At 39.5% G+C, this 23,785-nt stretch overlaps 1 protein-coding gene across 6 annotated transcripts in view; it reads right to left on the bottom strand.

Annotated features, from left to right (window-relative positions):
- PCBP4 (poly(rC) binding protein 4) overlaps positions 1 to 23,785 on the bottom strand; it is a 55,720-nt gene that overhangs the window by 19,081 nt on the left and 12,854 nt on the right. For all 6 annotated transcript variants that reach the window (XR_015747537.1, XR_015747540.1, XR_015747538.1 and 3 more), the window contains 9 exons: positions 12,834 to 13,003; positions 11,534 to 11,557; positions 11,412 to 11,444; positions 8,544 to 8,660; positions 7,338 to 7,469; positions 6,792 to 6,920; positions 5,388 to 5,462; positions 1,738 to 1,782; positions 958 to 1,033 (listed from right to left, as the gene is read on the bottom strand). Coding sequence is in view for 2 of the 6 variants with exons in the window: in XM_087954933.1 (XP_087811059.1) it covers positions 958 to 1,033; positions 1,738 to 1,782; positions 5,388 to 5,462; positions 6,792 to 6,920; positions 7,338 to 7,469; positions 8,544 to 8,660; positions 11,412 to 11,444; positions 11,534 to 11,557; positions 12,834 to 12,944 (742 nt within the window). In the remaining 4 variants the exon portion in view is untranslated. The remainder of the gene's footprint in view (positions 1 to 957; positions 1,034 to 1,737; positions 1,783 to 5,387; positions 5,463 to 6,791; positions 6,921 to 7,337; positions 7,470 to 8,543; positions 8,661 to 11,411; positions 11,445 to 11,533; positions 11,558 to 12,833; positions 13,004 to 23,785) is intronic.

Here is a 23,785-nt window from a genome sequence, read left to right as displayed (position 1 = left end):
AAAGGATGGGAGGTTGAGGCAGGCTGCTATAAAATTTCAGGCTAGAAACGTAAGTATCTTGACAGAGGCTCTCAAATGCTCTCCACAATTCTTTTGGTTTCTTCTTTTAGCACTTATATCCCAAATAAATCCTTAACAATTCACTAGATTTAATATCAGTTACCAATACCAATATCATATCTGCTACCACTCCTCTGCCTGATCTGTAAAAATCATTTTAATGCAGATTCATTTTTATGCCTATTTTATGCGATTTAAAGGTATGACATGAAAGAATGACTCCATAGGCTTATCTGTAACTCGAATAAAAATACTGTGTACCTTTTAATAAAAGTTACATATTTTTGTTTGGAATATAATGTTTTATTTATTCACATTATATTGTTCTGAGTGATATTTCTTGGGTGAAAAATTACTACTAATAAGGGGTATTTATAAATATGTTTCTGTCTACTCCAGAGGTGTTAAACTTTATTTCATTGAGGGCCGCATCAGGGCTGTTTTTGACCTCGGGGGCCATGGCCGGCGTGGGCGTGGCCAGCTCAACATCACTCGACAGCCTGCTCCAGCCCTCTGCCAGAGAAAATGGAGCTCAGGAGGGCCACATGCAGCCCCCACAAACTCCTTTTTTGGCTGCAACAGCCTCCTGCAGCCTTCTGGCAGCAAAAATGGAGGTCGGGAGGGCTGTGCGCTCCATTTTTGCTGGCAGAGGCACTGCAGGCTGATCCAACGGCCAGATCTAAGCAACCTGCGGGCCAGATCCGGCCTGCAGGCCTTGAGTTTGACCCCCTGGTCTATTCTCTTGGCAAAAAAAGTATATTTGCAAAATCTTTACTTTGTAAATAAAAATCTGAGATTATCAGAGATCCTACAGCCTTATCTAATCTCAGGACAGATAGTGATGCAGAGGATTCTGGGATTGGTCATTTCACAGAACTCTTACACCAACTCTCTTACCTGCAACTAGAGATGGAGTTTGTGCCAAGGATGAAAATGAGACAGGATGTCCCGAAAGCTGCTGCAATTTTGTCACCTGCACAACAGGAAGGAAGAAAAACAACAGAGAACCCTTAAATATAAATATTGTCAATTCTATATAAGTGGTTCTTGACAGTATCTTGGAGGGTCTCTTAAAGCTCAAGATTTTTTCATGGCTGGAAAAACTGTGTTTCATTTTAGCTGTATGTGAAAAGGAACCCATGAAACTATCAACCACTGTGTTTGTATTACTGTTTCAAGTAAGTCCAGAGTAGTAATCTTTTATGAAGATATCTTTTAAGAAGCAATCGTGAGCTATCCATCTCATAACAGCAGAGGCTCCTTTTCACTATGGTTCAGGCTAATTTTAAATGAGATTCTGGCTATAGCTGTGGGGTTGTCTCTGTCCACTTAAACACAGTTACCACTAAGGATACAAAGACAGGTTTTCCTGAAGGTCAAGATTCATTGACTGCTTAAAACCAAGTCACTCTAAATGCTTTTGTCTGTTATTTTGTAAATTCTGCCACAGCCTTTAATAGCTGACCTCAATACAGTGCCTCTAAGATCTGTCTGTGATCTCCAGGCACTACAGAGAGGCCAATATACTTGGTTGGAAAGGTGCTTCTATAATCTTTTCCAAAAATAAAAAAAATAAAAAATCATAGGATGGGTCAAGTCCAGAGACCAAAAACAAGATATGAGGACCTACATAGGGGAAGACCTGGAGTTTCAATATAGGCTGTCAGCTGGACTCACCTCAGCTTGAGATATTCCACTGTATTGTCCTTGCATGGAAAATCCCTACAAAAAGGAGAAAATATATTAGAGCCTCCTTAAAAAGTCCATTTATTAAAGAAAGGGCTTAAGAATAAAGAAAGAAAGAAAATCACAGAGAAAAGCAAGGAAGGGGGAGGAGTGGCAGGTGCAGTTGCAAGCAGGGGGGAAAAAAAGCCACAACAGCAACAAAACAAAAGTAGATATCCTGGAAATTTAGAGAACTGGACAACATTTCCCATTTGATTTTAAAAAGGTACTTCAGTGTTCAAGCAAGCATTGCACCTGCCTGCCATTCTTTAAAGCAGAGCTGCCTTCTGATGCTACTCTAGGTAGAGACTCAGTCTTTCTTGCTGCTAGAGAAAGACTCGGTTACTTTAAATGGTTGCCGGCAGGGGCTGCATTTAAACCATTATGCACACTGAAGTGCCTTTTTGGAACAGAATCCAAAGCAATGCATAGCTCTAGAACAGGGGCATCAAACTCGCGGCCCGCATGCGTCACGCAGTGGCCACGCCCACCCCCGTTTTAGTGAAGGGGGGGGGAAAGTCACTATACGTCATGTGACAACAATGTGGTGACACGACTTTGACTCCCTTGCCCTAGAAACTAATACGTTCAATGATTTCTCAATTATAAAAACATTATAAAAACAAAGGAGCTAAAGAAATTCTACCACAAGTTTTATAACCATGCAGGGACAACTGTGTAGTTTTGTCCCTTGAACACGTAAGATTCAATAGACCAGTACAAAAGAATACATTTTGTAAAGAGTAGCCAAAACAAATGTTCTTTTCCAAGCTTGATTAAATGGCCTGAGCAACGCAACAAGTCTTTTCATTTACAAAAAAATGGCCATTTCCATATCTAATGTGTTAAGTTTTTAGTTTGTTCTAAAAACTAAATTCTCCTCTTATGATCTATTTTATCTGAGTTAAAATTAAATGAGATGCTCTGAGTTTAAAATTCAGAAGAGTTAAGTATTACTACATATTATTTTAAAATGGCCACCCACACCATTACACCTTTACAATTAATGCTGATTGTTACCAAAAAAAGTTGAATATATATCAATGCTTTGTCACCGGGTGAGACTAAGTCACCCTCATTCATTTTACTAAAAGCATTTATATGCAGTAGTAATTTGATTTATTCAGTCATTCAGCATTTTTGTGCATCAACTCATACATCTTTGGCCATCTGGTAAATATGTTTTAATTTTTAAACAGAAGTTAATGTTTCTCAGTTGTACTACAGTATAAAAAGATATTAAAGTTAATACTGTGTGCATTATGATCATCAGTGTAGAACAATGTAAGAAAAACAAAACAGTGATGGATTTTGTTCAAAATTATAGTAAAATCTCATTGAAATCCCTACAAACTGACTTACTAGAATACACTAATTTCTGTTTTTTCTCCCTAGGCACTTATAGGTTCAGATGACAATCCTGTCTGGGAGAAATTGAAATTATGACACTTCCGAATCTGGATTATATTGTCAATTGTTATTACGTAGCTTTGGTGACGAACATTTTTCTTCCTCTTTTATGGCTTATTCTGCTTTTATTTGGCTCCTATTAGCAGTTAGACTGTACTAAGATTTCAATCACAGGTGGTATTCAGCAGTTTCTGACCAGTTCTGGAGAAACGATAGCGGAAATTTTGAGTAGTTTGGAGAACCGGCAAATCCCACCTCTGACTGGAGATTTTACAGTATCCTTCCCCTACCATGCCCACCAAGCTACACCCACAGAACTGGTAGTAAAAAAATTTGAATCCCACCATTGATTTCAATGCTAGTATAAGAAAGAAATGGGTACATGCTATGGGTACCATCAGTTAGGGACCTATCTTCCCTGCCATGGTCTAACCCTAACCCTTATGAAACATTCTTTCTCCCAAATATTAGGCTAGCTCCATCCATGATGTTCCGGAACTCCCTCAAGATCTAGTTATCAATCCTGGGGCTCCCAGGGAACCAGAGAATGCTTCTATGGCTTCTTCTTTGCTGAGGTGCGCATCTTTATCCTTTCTCTGCTTAGGGATTGTATACTTGTATTTTTTAAAAATAATATTTATCTTTTAATGTAGATTGTTACATCTTTATATCTGTTGCATTTGTATTTGTTGTTTTATTCGATTGCTGTATGCCCCCCATTAAGTTGTTTTTTGTGAGATTGGTGATCATGCAAAATAAACGAATAGTTAAAACCTGGGGTTGACATAGACAGGAAAGTTGATAAACTGATTGTATCTTTCTTTCTTTCTTTCTTTCTTTCTTTCTTTCTTTCTTTCTTTCTTTCTTTCTTTCTTTCTTTCTTTCTTTCTTTCTTTCTTTCTTCTTTCTTTCTTTCTTTCTTTCTTCCTTCCTTCCTTCCTTCCTTCCTTCCTTCCTTCCTTCCTTCCTTCCTTTCTGCCCCCCCCCCTCAAATTCTGAAACCACTCCTTAAACCTCACTCTTCTAGTCAGAATCTCTTCCTAAGAATGGCTTGTCCTGACTTATAAAGACGTAAGAAATGCTTGCTCAGTGCATGGTCAGCTCTCTTGCTTCAGGGACTGATGGGGACCACTGGGGTTCCTTTCAGGGTTATCAGGATGCTCCAATGAAAGAAAATCCTTTTGTGGTCTCCCAGGCAAACAATATGTTATTTATTTAATTTATATGCTGCCCATTTCCCTCTATCGTCAAACATAAGTGAGATCATAGGTATTTTACTCAACCTGGACTCTTTTTGATTAGATTCTTCTACATGGAAGTTGGCATGCTGCAAACAAAGCACCATGTAGGAGAAGGAACAGCAGAACTTAAGGGCGGAGTTAAAAGAGGGATCAGCCTAGAATCCCTATGTAGCCACAAATGAAGGTGTGGCCACAAATGAGGTTCCAAACCTCCTTCAAAATGTCTTTGAGTGCCATTCATTCTTACCTAACTCTAACCAGGTGCTGATCATTAGTTGAGATTTCTGTACATAGGTCATAGCAATAAATCAGCTTAACTGAACCTTCACATGTGAACCTTGTTTTTCAAGCCTGACAAACCAGTTTTCTAACATCTTCTTCATTTACAAGAAACTATTTCGGCCCCAGAAGATAAAAATGTATCCAGTGGTTTCTTTGGAAGCATTCCCACCAATGCCAAACAAGCAAACAAACATACAATTTAAAAGTGGTAGAGAGCATTCTCGGAGTTAACCCTAGGAGAAAATAGCAACCTTGCCAGTTTGCCTGCCAGGAAAGGTTTTATAGTTGACCACTTCCACTACTGCACACGTATTGTAAACAGTCAAGCTCCCCCTCCCAATAGTGTATCACAACTGCTCTTAATAAATGGCAATCCAAATCCCAGTTATGCTGGGAGTATTATCTATATCAAGCAGAAGCTGGTTTGGGTACATTAATTCCCCTTTCCAGCATTTCCCCCCAGATTCCCACCACATTCCTGCTGGCCTGCTCAACCTCTTCTTAGTACTTCTCACCATCCCGCCTTTCATTCCCAGTGTCTTTTTGCTGGCCCATCCAACTCCCATCTTTCAAACCTCTTCCCATTAATGCTATCATAACAGAGGAACCCAAAGCCTCTTTATGTCTTGGCAAAACAATCTACTGATAGTTTACTTAAAAGTCTCTTACCTGATTGGCTGACAGAAGAACCGGTCCCAAGGACAAGCTGGGATGGTAAGGAATCGTGGCACCTTTTGGGGGTGACTGAAGGAAGTATCAGAAGGAAGTATCACTGCACAATTATATACTTCTGTACCCCAAGCTGCTTTCTAATGCCAACAGGCACTGCCTTCTGTCATACAACAGGCATTCTGGCATTACATCAAGAGGGGATATTTTTAGCTAACTCCCATTTGGTAATGCTGAGTAATCTCAGACATGGGCAGGATATGAAAAGTAAATGATCATCTTTGATCATCTTTAGTCTCTTGCCCCTAGTAGACAATTAAAGGAAGAGAATACAAGAGAGTAAGAAACGTTGCTACTTATTCTATGTCCTTTGGGAAGGAACTCTATCTTTGACATAGCTGTCCAGCAAATTGCAGATTTTGATGAATCAAAACTATTCCAAGATTTCTGCTATGGAAATCATCTTCTCCTGTGCAATCAATGTGCAAGAAGTCTTCTAGGCAAACAACTCAGAAAGGAAGCACCAGATTGGTGTTCAGAAGGTGCTGAGAAAGATTCCTGCCTGAAATCCTAAAGCACGGTATCTAGAAGAGGGTACTTGATACTTAACTCATTGAAATGTCTGACTCAACAGTTATGTAAATGCCTTTTTTTTGCTTGCTTGCTTGCTTTCCTAAGAAATAGGTCTGACAGCTGCAAATAGGAATTAACAGTAATGTGCTAGAGGTATACTTAAACCTTTCTTCATAGACCATCTGACCAATCAAATCGCTACTCCAATAGAAAAGAAAGGTTCAGGAATGATAATCTTTTCTCCTTAGAGTAGAAAAACAGCTAGATAGCAGATTATTAATAGTAAAAATGTTTGCAAATAAAAAAGTGCATGTGCATAAGAGGGTGTGCTCTCCTTCCTTCCTTCCTTCCTTCCTTCCTTCCTTCCTTCCTTCCTTCCTTCCTTCCTTCCTTCCCTCCCTCCCTCCCTCCCTCCCTCTCTCTCTCTCTCTCCCACCCAACATTTATATACTGTATTTCCCTGAAAATAAGACCTAAATGTAAAATAAGCCCTTGTGTGTCTTTTGGAGCAAAAATTAATATAAGACCTGGTTTTATATTCGGAGAAATGCAGTAGCTGTTCATCTTACAATCAACTCTGGGCAGCTCATAATACACATGCACTGCTGTCGCCGCTGTTCATTTAAAATTATATCTGCAATGGGGCTGAGTTATCTTGGTATCCATACAGTGGCCAAATGGGGGGGAAAAATCACAATGGCACTCCAAGAGGATACAAGTTTTGAAGTATCCAAGGAGTGCCTCTGAACGCAAAGCCCCAAAGTCCCACTTCTCCACAAAGGAGCAGAGTGTTATTCTCGCCCAACACATGAGAGTAAACAAAAGCTGTACCTCCAGTATAACTGCACAGATCTGTCGCACACACTGGATGATGGCATCTGGTATCCCAGAGACTGTTACAGCCCTTTCAGTGGAATTGGGCAGAAGGTCTCCAGCCACCTGGACCTGAGCACCTGTTGTCTGGAATGAACAAATACTCTGTTTTTCTCAGCAGCCTCTACTTACGTGGAGCTGGGTCAGGAACACTTTCTAATCCTGCGAGATTATTACGGCATTGTTGAAGGAGCTAATTTATTCAGAGATATAAATGCTTCTTGTGATACCTCTTCCCCGACATAGCTATGGCTTCTCGTACAAACAAAATATTTCATTTGACTTTCACAAAGAAATGCAAATGAAAAAAAATTGTAAATTTTGTTTGTTTTTATTTAACAAGAAAGAAGTGTGCAAGCCGGCTTCTGAGATTTAAGCCGTTCGCACTGGGAGTATAAGATCAATAGCAATGAAACTAGAAAGGAAAAAAGGCACAAAAAATAAAAAAATTAAAAAGTAACAATAATCCTCAAGTGAACAAAATGCAATGATTGAAGGCTCTACCTCTCGAATTTCCTTTATTTTGGCTCCACCTTTGCCAATGAGTGAGCCGCACTGGCTAGCTGGGATGACCAGCCTCAGTGTTACGGGTGGTTTGGAAATGGTACCTTCATTGGTTGCTCCATTTCCCAAGTCCTGAAATAAAAGAATTTGTATTCAATTCAAGTGCAAAGGGATCCTTTCAAAGTCACATTTAGTTATTATTAGTATGCAGCGTTTTGTGTTAGAACCCCCATTATAGGTAAAAAAAAAAAATCCTAAGAATTTAGATCTTCTCTCCTAATTTTTAAGATCCACTATTAGATGATATTCAGTTTTTTTGTACCTGATGTCATCCAAATAATATTCTGTCTGGTATAATTTGGTGAGATGTAAATACAGTGACATCACCTCCATTGGCTTTAATAGTCGTTTTGAATTCCTAGGGATACTTAAATTATATACACCAAGAGAAGTGCATATATATCATGACAAATGGTTGTTTAACCTTACTAATTTAACGAGATACAGTACGTGCCGGAAATTTATCAAGAACTTTCCTGTTTCAAAACACCACTAGAAAATCAATTTTCTCAAAAATAAATTGCATGACTCTCTTCCTTCTTTTTGGCAGGAACGGTATGAAGTCTCACCATTTGATCATAGACACAACAACCATTGTAGGCTCTTAAATAACTAGACATGGTTTATATCAGGGGTCCTCAATCGCCGGTCCGCGGACCGGCACGGGCCGCTGAACAACCCTTACCGGGCCGCTGGTTGCTGGGCGCCGCCATCTTTTGAAAAAGCGCTCCGTAGAAAGCTCACCGAAGCGCTGTTTCGTCATAAAAGATGAGTGGCGCAGCGTTGTGAGCTTTTCCGGTAGAAAGCCATTTCTACCCAAAAGCTCACCAGAAAGATGCCGCGCCATTTTTATGACGAACAGCGCTCCGGTGACGCCACCGAAGCGCCTTTTCGTCATAAAAGATGGCGGCGCCCAGTTGACGCCGGTAACCGGGTCGCGGCGCCCAGCTGATGTCGGAACCGGGCCGCGCGCCGAAAAGGTTGGGGATCCCTGGTTTATATGGCCAATGCCAGCCTTCACTGGAAAGCTTCTATCTTTAATGGAAAACTGATAGATTTTTTTAGTGCCACAATTATACTTAATGTGAGCAAGTAAGACCTGCTCTGGGAGCAACATGCAGCAGACGGAGACTGGAGCTACTTCACCTCCTCCAGCTTGAAGGCAATCATGGAAACAGCTCTGAAAACAGCATCTGTGGATCCTGTAATGGTGGTGATCCGCTCGGGGCAGGATCCTTCCGAGATGGTAATCCGGGCAGTACTCTAAAGACACAGCAAACCAGGAATAATCATGGAAAATACGTTTTAGGTTTTCTAACTGTTTATACAACACTTCTACCAAGCGTACAAAATGTTTCATAAACACCCCAATAGTCTGTCAAGTAGCTGGACGCTATCTGCATACTGCAGATGTGGCTGAGAAACAGAAGAGATAGGCTCTGTCTGTTGGGGGAGTCTGGTCTGAATTTAAATTATTAGCAAGGACTTCATGGCTCACGTCTCTTTTTCTCATCCCTGCATTTGTCTGCGAGGTATCTGCTAAAAAAACAGTTTGGTGTAGTGGTGAAGGCATCAGGCTAGAAACCACAAGACTGTGAATTCTCATCCCACCTTGGGCACAAAGTGACCTTGGGCCACTCATTTTCTCTCAGCCCTAAGAAGGAGACAAGGGCAAACCGCTTCTGAAAAACCTTGCTGAGAAAACTGCAGGGACTTGTCCAGGAAATCCCTAGAAATTGGACACAACTGAATAAATCTGCCACTTGGGAATCAAATCCTCTCATTTCAAGAGAGGATAAATTCAAAAGTCAATGGTCTTCATACCTATAGTATCCTATCAGAGCAGTGGTGGCGCAGTGGTTAGAGCTGATAGAGCCGTGGTGGTGTAGTGATTAAAATGCAGTAGTGCAGGCTACTTCTGCTGCCTGCCGGCTGCCTGCAATTTGGCAGTTCGCGTCTCACCAGGCTCAAGGTTGATTCAGCCTTCCATCCTGAGGAGGGGTAAAATGAAGGCCCAGATTGTTGAGGGCAAGAGGCTGATTCTGTAAATCACTTAGAGAGGGCTGTAAAGCACTGTGAAGCGGCATATAAGTCTAAGCAGGGGTGGGCTTCAAACATTTTAGCAACTGATTCTCTGCCCAGTTGCTTGGGGGACATGGCCATGGTGTGCGTGGCCTAGTTGGCTTCCTGCACCACGGTGAGGGGGGTGTTTTCACCCTCCCCGGGCTCTGGAGGCTTTACTCAAGCCTCCAGGAGGGCAGAAACGGCCTCCCTGGCCTCCAGAGTCTATCATCTGAACCTCCATAACTGCCTGGTTTGGTTCTGCAACCCAACAGGACAGACACAGACTTCAGAGGATAATTAGGACTGCAGAAAAAAAAATTACTACCCACCTGCCTTCAATCGAGGACCTGTTTACTGCATGAGTCAGAAAGAGGGCTGTGAAAATATTTACAGACCCCTCACCTCCCGGACATAAACTGTTTCAACTCCTTCCCTCAAAACGACGCTAATAGAGCACTGCACACCAGAACAACTAGACACAAGGACAGTTTTTTCCCAAACGCCATCACTCTGCTAAACAAATAATTCCCTCAACACTGTTCAACTATTTACAAAGTGTACACTACCATTACTGGTAATCTTCTCATCACTCCTTATCACCCATCCCCTCCCACTTGTGACTGTAGGACTATAACTTTGTCGCAAATTTCTTGTGTGTCCAATCACACTTGGCCAATGAAGTATTCTATTCTATTCTATTCTATTCTATTCTATTCTATTCTATTCTATTCAGAGGCCCTCTATGGGCCCGAAATGGGCCCGTTCCCGGCCTTCCGGAGGCCCATTTTTCACCCTCCCTGAGCCTCTGTGCGGGCCCTGCACTTACCTGGCATCCAAAACGGGCCACGTGGAGACTCCTAAGAGGGGAGGGTGGGATGGGCGGGGTGGGATTTGCTGGTTCATTGAACCAGTTATTAAAAATGATAAAATTAGCTACCAGTTCGCTTGAACTGGGGAGATCCGGTAGCAGCCCATCCGAGTCTAAGTGCTATTGCTATTGCATCATAGAATGTAGTATCTAAATAGATAATCAATTCTGTTTCATTTTTATTTTCCAGTCCTCTTCTCATGAAATCTTTTGCATTGTGAGCTTAACCTAGATTAATACTGAAATAAAAGTGGCAAATCCAACAACGGCAGTTAACTATCAATAAAGACATGATGCAAAGCTTCAAAAAACAAAACAAAAAGGGGGACAGCAATTCTGAAAGGAAAGAGCACCATCATTGGGTATGCCATAGGTGGTATGCAGCAGCTTCTGACCAGTTCTGGAGAACCGGTAGTGGAAATTTTGAGTAGTTTGGAGAACCAGCAAATACCACCTCTGACTGGAGATTTTACAGTATCCTTCCCCTGCCACGCCCACCAAGCCACACCCACAGAACCCGTAGTAAAAAAATTGAATCCCACCACTGGTTCATGCAATATAGTATTAAAGCATCTCTGATGATAGAAATACTGATCTTATCTACAAGTGTTTACGTTTATTCAATGACAATGAGGTGCTAAAGCAGGGGTCCCCAAACTTGGCAACTTTAAGACTTGTGGAGATCTCTGGGCTAGAGGGAAGTATATTCATTATTTCAGAATCTACTTTAGAAAACAGTAATTATGAACTACATTCAGAAAAATAGAGACTACAATATTTGGGTAGATTGATCCTGCTTTCTGTCTCTCCATATTTTCTAGCACATTCCTCATTCTGCCTTCTTCCTTTTTCCCAACAGATTTTCACTTTTGTTAGGAATTCATACAGCTAGAACCATAGAATAGATAGCTGTTTCCCATCCTCAGCAACTTTTAAGATGTGTGGACTTCAACTCCCAGATTGGTTGGTTGGGGAATTCTGGGAATTGAAGTCCATACTTTTTAAAGTTGCTGAATTTGAGAAACACTGGAATAGCAGATCACCTGCACTTGGGCTATTCCCCCCTCTCCAATAATACCTACCTGTTCTCGTATCTTCTTCACAGTCTCTCCTTTCTGTAGGATTAAAGACAATAAAGGCAATTACTCTTAGAATGTAGAGCAAAGGAATTTCGAAAGCACAGAGTGATCTGCATTGATCTTACCTTGCCTATGATACTGCCAACTTCCTGCAGAGACAAGAGAAATGGAGTTATAAAAGATCTCCAAATCTGTAAGATGCAATGCCTGAACATATACTTTTGGCTGGAAAATGAGGATGCAATTGCACACCTTCTATCCCCCACCCCATAAAGGTCATTCATGATTCAACAAATTAAATGAAAGGGTTATTCTCCCTTTCATGATCATTCTTTTTCTTCCCCTTCACTATTAGATCTTTTAATAATGTTGAATTTCTATTAATCTTGTCACCTTGGCAATTTAACCCACTATTTTGCTTTAACTGGTTAATTCACAAGTACTGTACTGAACGGTACTGTAGTACTTTAATATATATATATATATATATGTTTTCTTAAGTTTTCGCGGGTACTTACATGTATGGTGTTCGGCTTGGTTCGGGTATTTTCCCACGTCATTGTAGTTCTTTTAAAGTTGTAGCAACGTTTCAGCAGAATCTCATCTGCCATCATCAGGCTTCTGTATTGTGTCCGTCTGTGAGTCAGACTTTTACAGTAGTTTCAGATTTGAATTTGGGGCAGCCTATTGCTGTGCCAGAATGGTTTTCTTCTTCATCCTGATTGGTTGGGAGTCTTGGTCTGTGTTTATTGGTCTCGGAGTTTGCTGTGTTCTGCTTGGTTGGTGTCTCTAATATCTTCTGTCTGTTTTTGGCTCTTTTTGTATCTTGATTGGCTGGCAGCATTGTGTTGCTTTAATGGAGGCCTTTAGTGCAGCTTGGCTTCGGGTAAATGGACGGCTATCATTAGTTAGGAAGCTGGGTTTCATCTGGGTGCCTGGTTGGGGTGTGTTTGAGCTGGAATCAGGGGATCTGTTTGTGCCCAGGTGTTTGCCTGGCTTGTGGTGGGAATTTTTGTTTGTGAGTGCAGGCTTCCAAATGATTGACAGCCTGGTGGAATCATCTCTTCTGTTCATGCTTTCTGGTTTTTCAATCTCTATGGCTTCTCTGATGATTCGTTTGGTTTTCTATAGTGGCCAGGGTTTTGGTGCCATTGAAGTTGATGCTATGACCTGTGGCTTCCATGTTTGGACTAGTGAGGAAGTGTGTTCCAGAACTGCATTTTTGTGTTCATCCAGGCGGTGCTTATTTTCTATTGTATATATATATATATATATATATATATATATATATATATATATATATATATATATATATATATATATATATATATATATATATATATATATTCTGTCCCGTGCTAGATTTGTTACTGACTATGCATAAACTAAGAGCAAAGCCTAATATGGCAGTCCTAAAGTACTTACCTTTCCATGCATAAGCATCCGGAGAGTGAGAGTAATGCTGAGTTCTGTTTCATCCAATCCGTTATCTGACCCACTCATCCTATCTGGTGATGCCACGGTGTAGGAATGCATGGATTTGCTTCTAAGGGAAATCAGCACCCTGGGCCTAGAAGGTGTTGAAGTCGGCAAATCTGCAGATGCACAGAGAAAAATAAAAATAAAAAGCCTTATATGGTACCTTGCTTCAGTTCCATAAGTTGGAGGGGTAAGGGTGGTTAGTATTTTATTGATTTATAAATTTGGCCACCTATCTTACACAGGATAATTCTGGGCAGCTTACAGTTACATCTTAATTAAAGCATAGCTTACAATCAAACCTTACAATCAAAGACACATGCAAAGGGCAGGAGCAGAGTGGAAGAGGAGGTGGGATCTCTTATTACTCAATCAATCACCTCCATTGTGCTGTTCCCCCACTGGAGCCCTAAGCTGACTGGCACAGCCACGTCGTTAGGCTCTTAAAAAAGATAGGAGGGTTGGGGCCAACCTCCAGGGGGCAGGAGTAATAGCAGAGAAGGCCCGCTTCCTTGACCCTGCCAGCTGGAGTACTTGGGCTGACGGGACACGCAACACGCCTCCTCTACAGGCACGAGTGGTATGGGACGGACTTTCAAGTAACCATGCCATGAAGTATGGCCTTTAAGGTGATCACCAATACCTTGAATTGTACCCAAAAGCAAATTGGTAACCAGTGCAGCTCACAGAGCAGTATTGTTAAAGGAGCCATTCTTGGGGCCCCCAAAACTCCCTGTGCTACCACTCTGCATCAGCTGTAGCTTCCAAATGCTCTTCAAGAGAGTTCCATGTAGAGTGTATTACAATAGTCCAGTCATGAGATGACTAGGGACTGAATGACTGAGCGCAGGGAATCCTGGTCCAGGAAAGACCGCAACTGGGACACAGCACAAAATTGTGCAGAGGCTCTCCTAGCCACAATTGCCACCTGTTCCTTGAAAGGAAACCACGAGACCAGGAGAACCTCCAAGTTGCAGACTGGGTCTTTCTGAGGAATGCCACCCCACCCAGAGTAAAAAATGACAAAGTCGTGGATCCTCGCAAACCCAAAGCCATTCAGTCTTACCAGGGTTCAGTCAAATGTTAGTAAGAAGGGGTTGGCTTTTATGCAATATCTCTTGATACTCCTGTCTCAGAGCATCTGAAGAATAATGATAATGGTGATGAAAGGAAACATCACATAAGCAAACATGGCTTATTTAGCCATTAGGAAGGAGAAAACTAATGGAAACACATATCTATATCTGATCTGTGAAATATTACAATCCGTGTACATTAAAAAAAATAGAGTGGTGAAGCCAACTGCAGTCTGGGAGGCCATATTTATTCAAGTACATACATATGGAATTATATTCATCCACCAACACATATTTACCAACCCACCAGGTATATAGGTAGCAGTCACAATTATAGTTGTTTGGTTTTGACCTAATATGGTATGTGAATACAGATATAATTTGCAAAGCGTGCTTTATGACTTGGCATTATGGATGAACCAGGTCAGTTCAGTTTGTTCTACAAACTATGTCTTGAATAGCTATTTATACAAGTACGACAAGTTTTTTCTCCAAATGTATCTTGAAGAGGAAGAGTCTATAGAATTATTTGTATCTGCAGATGCATCAGGGAAGGTTAATTATGAGGACAGTCTCATTCTTACATTCAGCTCAACTATTCCTTCCTATCCTCCTTACTCCATAAATAATATTGATCTATCTATGCCTCCCTGATGAGAAAGGAATGATAATTTTCCATAGCTGAAAGCAAGCATTATGAAGTTAAATTGTGGACAATAGATCCAAAGATACATTTCGCTCCTTGCTTGAGATCCTTCTTTTCCCAGCTAGTATCCACGTATAAAAACCAAAGCAGAAGAAACTGATGGTTCTGTTTAGCAATGAGAGCCACCCATCCCCCGGTAAAAAAAAAGATTTCCAATTTATGATTGCAAGTGCTTCCTACATGCACATATCTCTACTTAGATAAGATGGCATCTGGCCCCAGATATCTATCATGACAAAAATCAAGTGACCTGTTTATAGATATATCAGCTTTATGCTGAGGTCTTCCAGATGTATTGTAGTTCAACTTCCAAAATCCCTCTGCTGACTATGCTATCTGGGGAATTATATGAGGTGCCAGGTTGGAGGAAGATTAATATAAATGAATAGATGATAGACACACAGAAAGGAACAACTATATGCATTCAGTTTCAGCTTTGCCAAAAATGATTGTTATGAGAAATGGCCTGAAAAAAAGTGTTAATATATTGCAAAGATTCCTGGTGGTTGTTTCAGCCCATCTTTATCCTAATACTTTTATGTATCCCATTGGAGTTATGTATAGAGCATGGCTAATTCTACCACCGTATTACAGATGGATCTCACAACAATGGTATTACAAAGCAAAGCCCTTAGATGCAAGGCAATGCTGGATATTTATTCTTTTCTCAAAATACTTATCTTGTTTTGTCTAAGATGGCAGAACCTCCACAAATATTTTTGTCTCATTTTGAGAATAGGTGTATTTCTCTCTCCCTGCCCCCTCCTCTGTGTAGATGTATCAAAATATATATCAAAAACTTCCCTTGAATTCAATTTACAGGATAGACTGAATACAAGTAAATGCTGGGGAGAGGCTGTTAAGAGAGAGAAAAACATTTGCAGAGATTGATGCAGGTTTTGGCATGGAATCAAGAAATGGTACTTTTTTTTTCTTCACTATTTCTTTACAGCTTAATGGAAGGCATTGGAAGAGCTGCTAAGTGGTCGTCTTTCATATATTTGATTGCTTGCTAATGCTTAAGTGATTTTTCTTCCAGTGGCCCCAGCCAAGCACGCCTACCAACAAGGGTGGGGCATCGGCCAATGTTCTGCTGTAGATGAGAAAACCTTTTGTCAACTGCAATATGGCTACCAAGAGGGAGAAAGATCTGAACTGTTACAGAAAGGCCCCTTAAGAGGCTCAGTCCAGTAGTGCTTGCTGTTAGGAAAACTGATGCTACTTCAGAGATTGATGCCGTCTGTCTGTCTGGGTGCCTGTCTGCTTCCACATGATCAATATATAAATAGGGAAATATTAGCAATTTACTCAAAAGTTTTGGCAGTCATTTTGAATCTGGGATGTATGTGTGTAGTGTGTACAAAGTATGGTTTCAATGCTCCCCCCCTTTTGGAAACATCCGATAATATCAGAGCAGAGAATGAGGGAAAAAAAGAGAAAGAGAGAGACAAGAGAAAGAAACTGCAGAAGGACAAAAGATTTAGCATTTCTCCAGTCTGTGTGCTCAACAACAACAAAGCAACCAAGGACTTAAAAATAGGACTGAGTATATGATAAAGGGCTATTTTGAAACTCCTGGCCTCAGAGACAATCTGGTTTGACATTACAGGGTTCTCCATATGACAATATACAGACAAAAACCCTCTCCAAGAAATTGTTTCAGGACCATCAGAATAAATCCTTTTGGGATTGATCCTGTGAATTAGATCTCCAGAAATTACAGTATGAATGCCATAATAAATAAACAGTAAATGTTAGTAGATTTAGCCACATTATTGGACTGTCTCTCAGGCAAATAACAAGTACTGAGATAAGTGCTGAGGTAACTCCAGATGGCCTCGGATTAGAAGAAACAACCACGCTGACTCAGGTCAAGCCAGTAGAGCTGATAATGAGATGCCCTTGGGAAGCTAAGTGAAACCACCTGAGTCCCATAATGCCCTTCTCTTTTCTTATTGTATCAACTGCTATGGTGGGGCCATCACGTAAAACTATTAAGGCTGGTAACAGTTGGTTCTTAATTTCTATGAATTTGCCTCTTAATCGTTTCAGAAGTGGATGGATGGATGACGTTACATTTAGAAGAGGGTTTCTTGAACTTCTTTGTATCTGAACCCTTTCCCACTTTTAAAAATTGTGGAGGACCCCCAAAGAGCTTTTGTTTGTGTGGATTATATTTATTGATAAGTATTGTATTAAGAAAATAAATTTGACATATTCACTCCTGCAACTTTTCACCGTTGTTTGATGGAATTTCAATATGGTATTTTTCAATATAGGCTGGCAATAATTTCACAGATCCCTGAGAGTATCTAGGGATTGTAGAATCAAACCTAAGAAACACTAATCTAAAAATAACAAAATCCATGAGGAAGCATTGCTTTAATCTGCTCTGAATTTCCTGTTGTTCAGCTCAGTTGAAAGACCTATATCAAGTTCAATGAGAGGAAGGGAAAAAAATCCTTCCTATTTACTTTCTGAAGGGAGTTTTATATGTCTCTCTTATATCCCCTCCCCATCATCTCTATTCTAAAACCACTGATGGATCTTGATGCTTGCTCCTAATTTTGCAGCTGAGACCTCCAACTGTCCTGTGATTTAGAATAAGTAGAATAAATCTGCTTTTTTTTAATTTCTGGGTTCAAAAAACCCAGAAATATACTCATATCCTATACTCATAAGATAGTATACAGAAAAACTCCAAGTCATAATGATGTGAAATTTCCTTAAATTAAAACCACGTAACATAATCTTAAAGTGAGTTGTTACAATCAGTCAAGCAAAGTACTTAGGAGGACCTTTCTCTGAGTACAATGTAGAAACTAGACTGCAAAGTAAATTAATTGTTTGAATTCAAATGTACTGAGCTGTCATCTTGTTTTAAAGCAGAGCTTTTATTTTTAAAGACATCTCCCTTTTCTTAGAAATTCTTCCTGCCAAGCTCAGAAAGACTAAGGTCTCATTATCTTTTTTAAAAGCACTTGAAAAACCCTTTACATGTATTTATCTGCAAAGGGAATAGGTTACAATTAATGCTGTAGTACTATTATAGCCTTTGCATAGATCATAATATCTCTCTATTTTTACAGTTAATCTCTATGTTTAAAGTAATACACCATTATAGTCTTTTTTGTAAATTCAAGGATACATTTATTAAATGTGTAATAATATCAGTTTTTTGCAGACCTTGTAAAGCTGGCTTTTCTTTTTTACATGTTTTGTCTTACAAGCTTCATTCTGTTCAGGAGCTTTAGAAATTGTAACAAATATTTATAGAAGAAAATGAAAAAAGGGGTCAATTATCTACCCATTTAGCTGGCCACCTGCAAAACTTTAGAAAGACACTAATAAGTCTAGAATGAGATGCCTTTTGCTACTTGCCTTTTGCTGTTGAATATTCTGAGAATTATTTTTATTAATTTACTATCATAATTTACTGCAAGCCTAATAAATCATTCTGAGGAGGAACAATTAAAAACCTTCATACACATGGTCTCTACAATACTGATATAAGGAAATAAAATGAGAACATTTACAGGATCCAGCTTAGGTCTTTGGGGAGGACATGGCACAAGCTAGATAAAAACAGCTTGGAATTTTAATCCTGATAAACAAATATCAGGTGAAGAGAGCAATATTAATGAAAATAGCTGATATTATAGTTCACCTGTCAATCAAACCTTGGTTTTCCACTACTAATCTAACTCTCCAATGAGCATATGTATTAGGAACATTCATATTTTATATTTTTAGACATAAATTTAAAAGCAGCTTTTAGCTAACGAGATAACAGGATGTCAATTTATATTTATTGTGCATTCTTTCCTTCCTCCACTTGATCTTCACAACAATTCTGCAAAACAGATGAAGCTAAAAAGTGTTAGGTCGCTGTCCGTCTGGACCAATCAGTTTGCGAGGGTTTGGAGTATGCTAATACAGCACAATATGAGTCTCCTGTTTAGTAAGGTTCATTTGATCCAGATTGTTCTCTCTCCTTCTGATCCAATAATCTATTTATTAACCATACTGGTTTCTAATATCTTCAGACAGATCTTTATTTTCTGGATATGCATGCTTTCTCCCACAGGAACATAGGAAGAAAAGAATATTGTTTTTAATTATTTCCTTTAATAAACATAGAAATTGTTTAATTGCACTCCTAGGTGCATGCATACAGTAACAGTTTGCAAGAAGAAGTGTGCATTTGGGGAAAGGAGAACATTATTATGGATAATGAAATAGGTTCTTAGATTATGACTTAGGTAAAGTTAGTTTCAGTTGAAAGAGATTAAAAATACAGCTACATTAAAGAAGATACACTACCTGTAGTGGTGCATAATTCTTATAATGTAAGCAAAAGATCAATTCTTTGATCAGGAAAGAAGAGAAGTAGCACACAAATTAAGACCTGGGACATCAAAATGACTCTTTTCATACACCAATTTTTCTCTATACTCCTGTTAATTGGGCTACTGCTTTCAATGAACAAATATTAATGAAGCAAACTTTACAGTAAGTGTGTGCGTGGTGAAGACTCTGATTTAGGCAAAATGACAGGTCACAGCTGCAAAAATATGGATGGCCATGAGATGATCATTTCTTTTCTGCCATCTAATGGGTGTCCTGATTCTTTCAGATCAGATTTTGAATGAGATGCCAAACTTAATAATGAATGTACTGAACAGAACATTTCTCCATTATTAAAAAACTAAATAAAAAATAGCCTCACCACCACCGCCTCACAAATAGCCATGACGCAAGGAAGTTAACTAGTGAAGATTCGGGTGTGTGTGTGCGTGGCTTGAATAGAAAGAATCATGACTTTTATGATTATGGAAAGGGTGACTACATTTGCTTCTCATGACATGGAAATCCTGCCCCCCAATGTAGCTACTGCATTCGTTTTTGAGCATTTGCGATCAACGTCTCTAGGTATCCATATCAAAGATATCAGAGATTGAAATCTGGAGAAGGATATTCTTACCTACAGGAACAATTTACCCCCTGAAATCAGGTGTGCTCCCACCCTCATATTATTTAGAAAAACAGTTAACAATTTTCTTCTGGACACTATTTGGTCTGGAAAGCTGTCCATACCAACAGCCAGGATTTTTTTTTCTTAACAATGCATTATTTATATAGATTTTTATTTTATATATTGTAGACCGTGTAGATGCCTATGAATGGTGTCATATTAAGGATGGTCAAAAAATGAAATGGAATGGTCTTAATAATGCAGTTCCACTCAAGAACAGGCAGATAAAAATAACCTGCTTCTTTCTTTACTTCTTTTTTTCGGGTGTTATAAAAGTTTCAAAAAGTCCTCAGTAAACAAAAGCAATCATCTCATCATATGTTTTTTTTTATTATTATTTTTTTGCAAAGAATGCTTTCTGAAAAATCCCCATCCATCAAGAAAGCTGGCAGGAGGGGGCTCTGATGTGAGTATCCCCTACTGTGGGCTTCCCTCCTGGGAATCAACTTGATCGTGAAGCGGCCCTTTCCCCTCCATTGTTTGGAAACTTGCTTAGACTTGGCAAGTTTGAAAAGCCTTGGGGGACTGAAGATGACACGGAATACATTATGTTGTCTTAGGTCAGAAGCGGTGCTGTGCTCGGTGGAATGGATTTGTTGCCAAGTTTATTAGTATTTTGCAAGTCATTCAATTGTTCAACTTTGGAAACTGCTTAGGGCCAGCCATAAAAGTCACCATGGTAAATAGATGGCCAATGTGTGTGCTTCTCAGGATACAGTCATTATTTATTGATTTATTATGGAAGCAACTTCAGGTGGTTTATAATCAACTTAAAACAAGAGAATAAAACATTAAAAAATTAAAACAATAAATATTAACATTAAGGTTGAGTTTAATACATACAAGAAATTGGTTTAAGTTTTCTATCCCTGTACAGAGGAGCATCCCTCTTTCCAAGTTGTGCTTCATCCTGTTGTTGCAAATATTTTTTTTAATTCCCTGCTTACTTGTTGGAACAAGAAAGAAGGAAAAATATCTCCACATCCTCCACAAAACCACAAAAGAACTAGATTGTTGCTCAGCCAAGAAAGTAGAAAGTCATCTAATGGCTAGACCAGATGTACAACTGGTGATGAATTTCCCATCCCCTTCCTCTAATTATCCCCATTATTTCCGAATTCTTGATCAAGATTTAAAATAACTAATAGGAAATTACTTGATGAGCTATTCGAGGGTTAGTGAATACAGTAGAGAAATCACTGGAAGAAAAGAAACAAATGGAAGTGTTTGGAATAAGCTTTGTGGATGTAAGAAAATATTGTGGCTGTTCACTCCCTACTTCCTAAACAAATGTTTTATGGTTACTATGAGTGATGGTAAGGTTGAATTTGTTTCTTTATAGCAGGTTCTAACCCTAACTGTGCCTTCTAATTTATCAGGTTCCCATCTGTCTCATTTAAGCTGTTCTATAGTCACGTGTATGTTTTACAGAAAGAAAACAAGTGTCAAAAGTCATGATCACATATTTGTAGAAAATAAGACTTCAGAAGGTCCAAACCAAAGCCTCACCAGGCACATGGTCCTATTACATGTTTGAAACTATTTATATTAAAATGGCACTAATGTAATTTTTACTCTTTTTAACTGAAAATATGACTTTTGCTAATTTCTGTGCAGAAATAAAAGCTTTGCCACTCTATCAGGGAGGAAGCAGGGGTAAGATAAATTATGGAAAGACACCCTAGAAGTTTTACTGTATAAAAAATGTTGTTTATGTACATTGACACAATGTTACACATTTTATTGACTTTATTTATCTATTTATTTATTTGTTAAATTTATTTATCACCTATCTGGCCACAAGGCTACTAGAGGGAACTTTCATAGAGTTCATTCCCAAACAAAAATGCACAGAGATATTATTTTAGAATTACACTGAAAGATAACTAAGAAATGTAATAAATATTTATTTATTTGGTTTCATTTGTACTACATGCCCCCCAACTCCCATTTTTATAGCCAACATCAATACAATATATAATTTAGACTGCGGATGTGACTGTTCCCACTGGAAATATTCTATGATAAAATAGCTTGTAACTTGTGAAATATATTTTCCCATGTTTGCCATTGTTTTGCTTTTGAGTCTGTGAATGTACCACTTGCGAGGTATAAACTAGGAGCACCAACCATTAGTCTGCGTACATTTTCTCTATGCCTCTATTTCCTTTCCATTTCAGGTTGGCACTACCATTAATAGACAAGGCAGGTGCTTTGCCAGGTGGAAGATGGCAATGGATGGACTTGGATGTGGCCAAGAGCTGGTCTGCCTAGTATCTACAGAGATGGGAGCTCACATGCTTGCACAAGCTGGCAAATGAAATTTTAGCTTACCCTTTTCTCTAAAGTAATTAGTACACATGGATGCCAAATAATCTTCAAAATCAATTCGTGATAAGGCTTCCTCGTGTCTACTTTGTCTTTTGTTGCTGCTTTTATTGTTTTTGCATGAAATGAATACATTCCTCAATCTCAGATCCCTCCTTCTATCTTCTTTGTGGAAAAACCTATCCCATTCCAAAACGTCCATGCTCAATAAGTGCCTGCCTGCTAATCCATGTTTAAACTAGTACTGCCCTCTATGTAACCTTTGCCATGCTGTCTCAATCCTAATCTTACTCCTCACACTCTCTATCTCTTTCCTCTGGCACGTCAGTGCTGGACAATGTACAGTACTTCCCAACGTGACCTGATTTCACAGATATCATTTTTCTGGGGAACTAGGGATTCCAAAAAGCTTTGGGTTGGTGCTTATGATTTCCTCTTTGATTATCTAAGATAAATGATATTAAATCCCTCCTGAAAATCCAAAAGTAAAGCAGGATGAAAATGCTAGTTAACCCTGGGATGAGGCGAGAAGGCAACAGCTGTGTAAATGCAACCATGGTCACCACCTCCCTTCAGATCTCTCAGCTGTCCCAGGCGGCAACTGTCTTATCAAAGAGTTTTAAGGGGCTTACTTAGACTCCACTGCTTATTCTTGCCTGGCAGATTGAGTGACAGAAAAACCTGGGGCTTTGTTTGGAAGGACAAGTTATGGCAGGCTGGACAGCTATAGTCAAGCCATCAGACTTCTTCTACCATCTAAAGAAGGGAGCCCTGCATGCCACTCCTATGTGGTAAGACTTTAGAAAAAAGGATTAGAAAAGTGAAGTCATGCGGTGGGACACAGAGCCTTGGAGAGAAGGAAAGTTGTACCATTGCTTCCAGACACAATTTGGTCTCAGAGGCGCAAGTCTTACTTTGCTTCTCCTTCAGTAGACACAGACAAAAAGACCCCCCCCCTTCCTCCAAATGGGGAGACAAAGACCCCATTTGTAACCTACTAATCAGAAAATGAGATGTTTGTTTTCCTCCTTTTGTTTATGGATTCCATATTTTAGAAGAACAAACACATCTAATAGGCAATTTGATATACAGCGTGTATACTTAATGTTTTTTGGCCCAACGCCACCCAGATGGTTTTGTGCCTAAGGCAGGATCAGAACTCATGGTCTCCCAATTTTGTGTAGTGTAGTGCCTTAACCACTGCACCAAACATATATAAATAAATTAAATTAAAACAAACCCATTCCCTTCTTACCCCTATGTGTCTGTCTTCCACAATCTTGTATCGCCTACCAGAGAGCTGAGGGTTTGAGGGTTCGGCACAGGATCTTACTTTCCCTAGCACTGCTCTCTTCTGGACAGAGAGCTCTGATGCTGTTCCTGGGATTGTTGGAGCCACTCTCTAGGCTTAGGAGTCACAGCGCTGAGTGCTCCTACCACGACTGGAACCGCTCCAGCCTTTATGCACCACATCTTGCCTAGTTCTTCCTTCAAGCACTGGTACTTCTCCAGCTTCTCACACTCCTTCCTGGTGTAACCAGTGCTTCAGTACTGTCTTTCAGCCTAACCCTTTCCCGCTCCTGGAAAGGGCTGGACTAAATGTGCATATAATTTCAGCAAGTTAATTATTTTTGTTTCATTTGCTTTGGTATTATGATTATTAATTAAGTGGGTATATGATATTTTAAATTTCTTTTTTATATTGCTTTCTCTGTATCTATTTTTTAAAATGGCCAAGTTTACTTTTACTTTT

The sequence above is a fragment of the Notechis scutatus genome, chromosome 2 (genome assembly GCF_049901735.1).
Source record: "Notechis scutatus isolate UNSWTSFEM ecotype Mainland chromosome 2, rNotScu1.2, whole genome shotgun sequence".
In the NCBI taxonomy this organism is placed as follows: domain Eukaryota; kingdom Metazoa; phylum Chordata; class Lepidosauria; order Squamata; family Elapidae; genus Notechis; species Notechis scutatus.
This window is presented reverse-complemented; position numbering and strand designations above follow the sequence as displayed.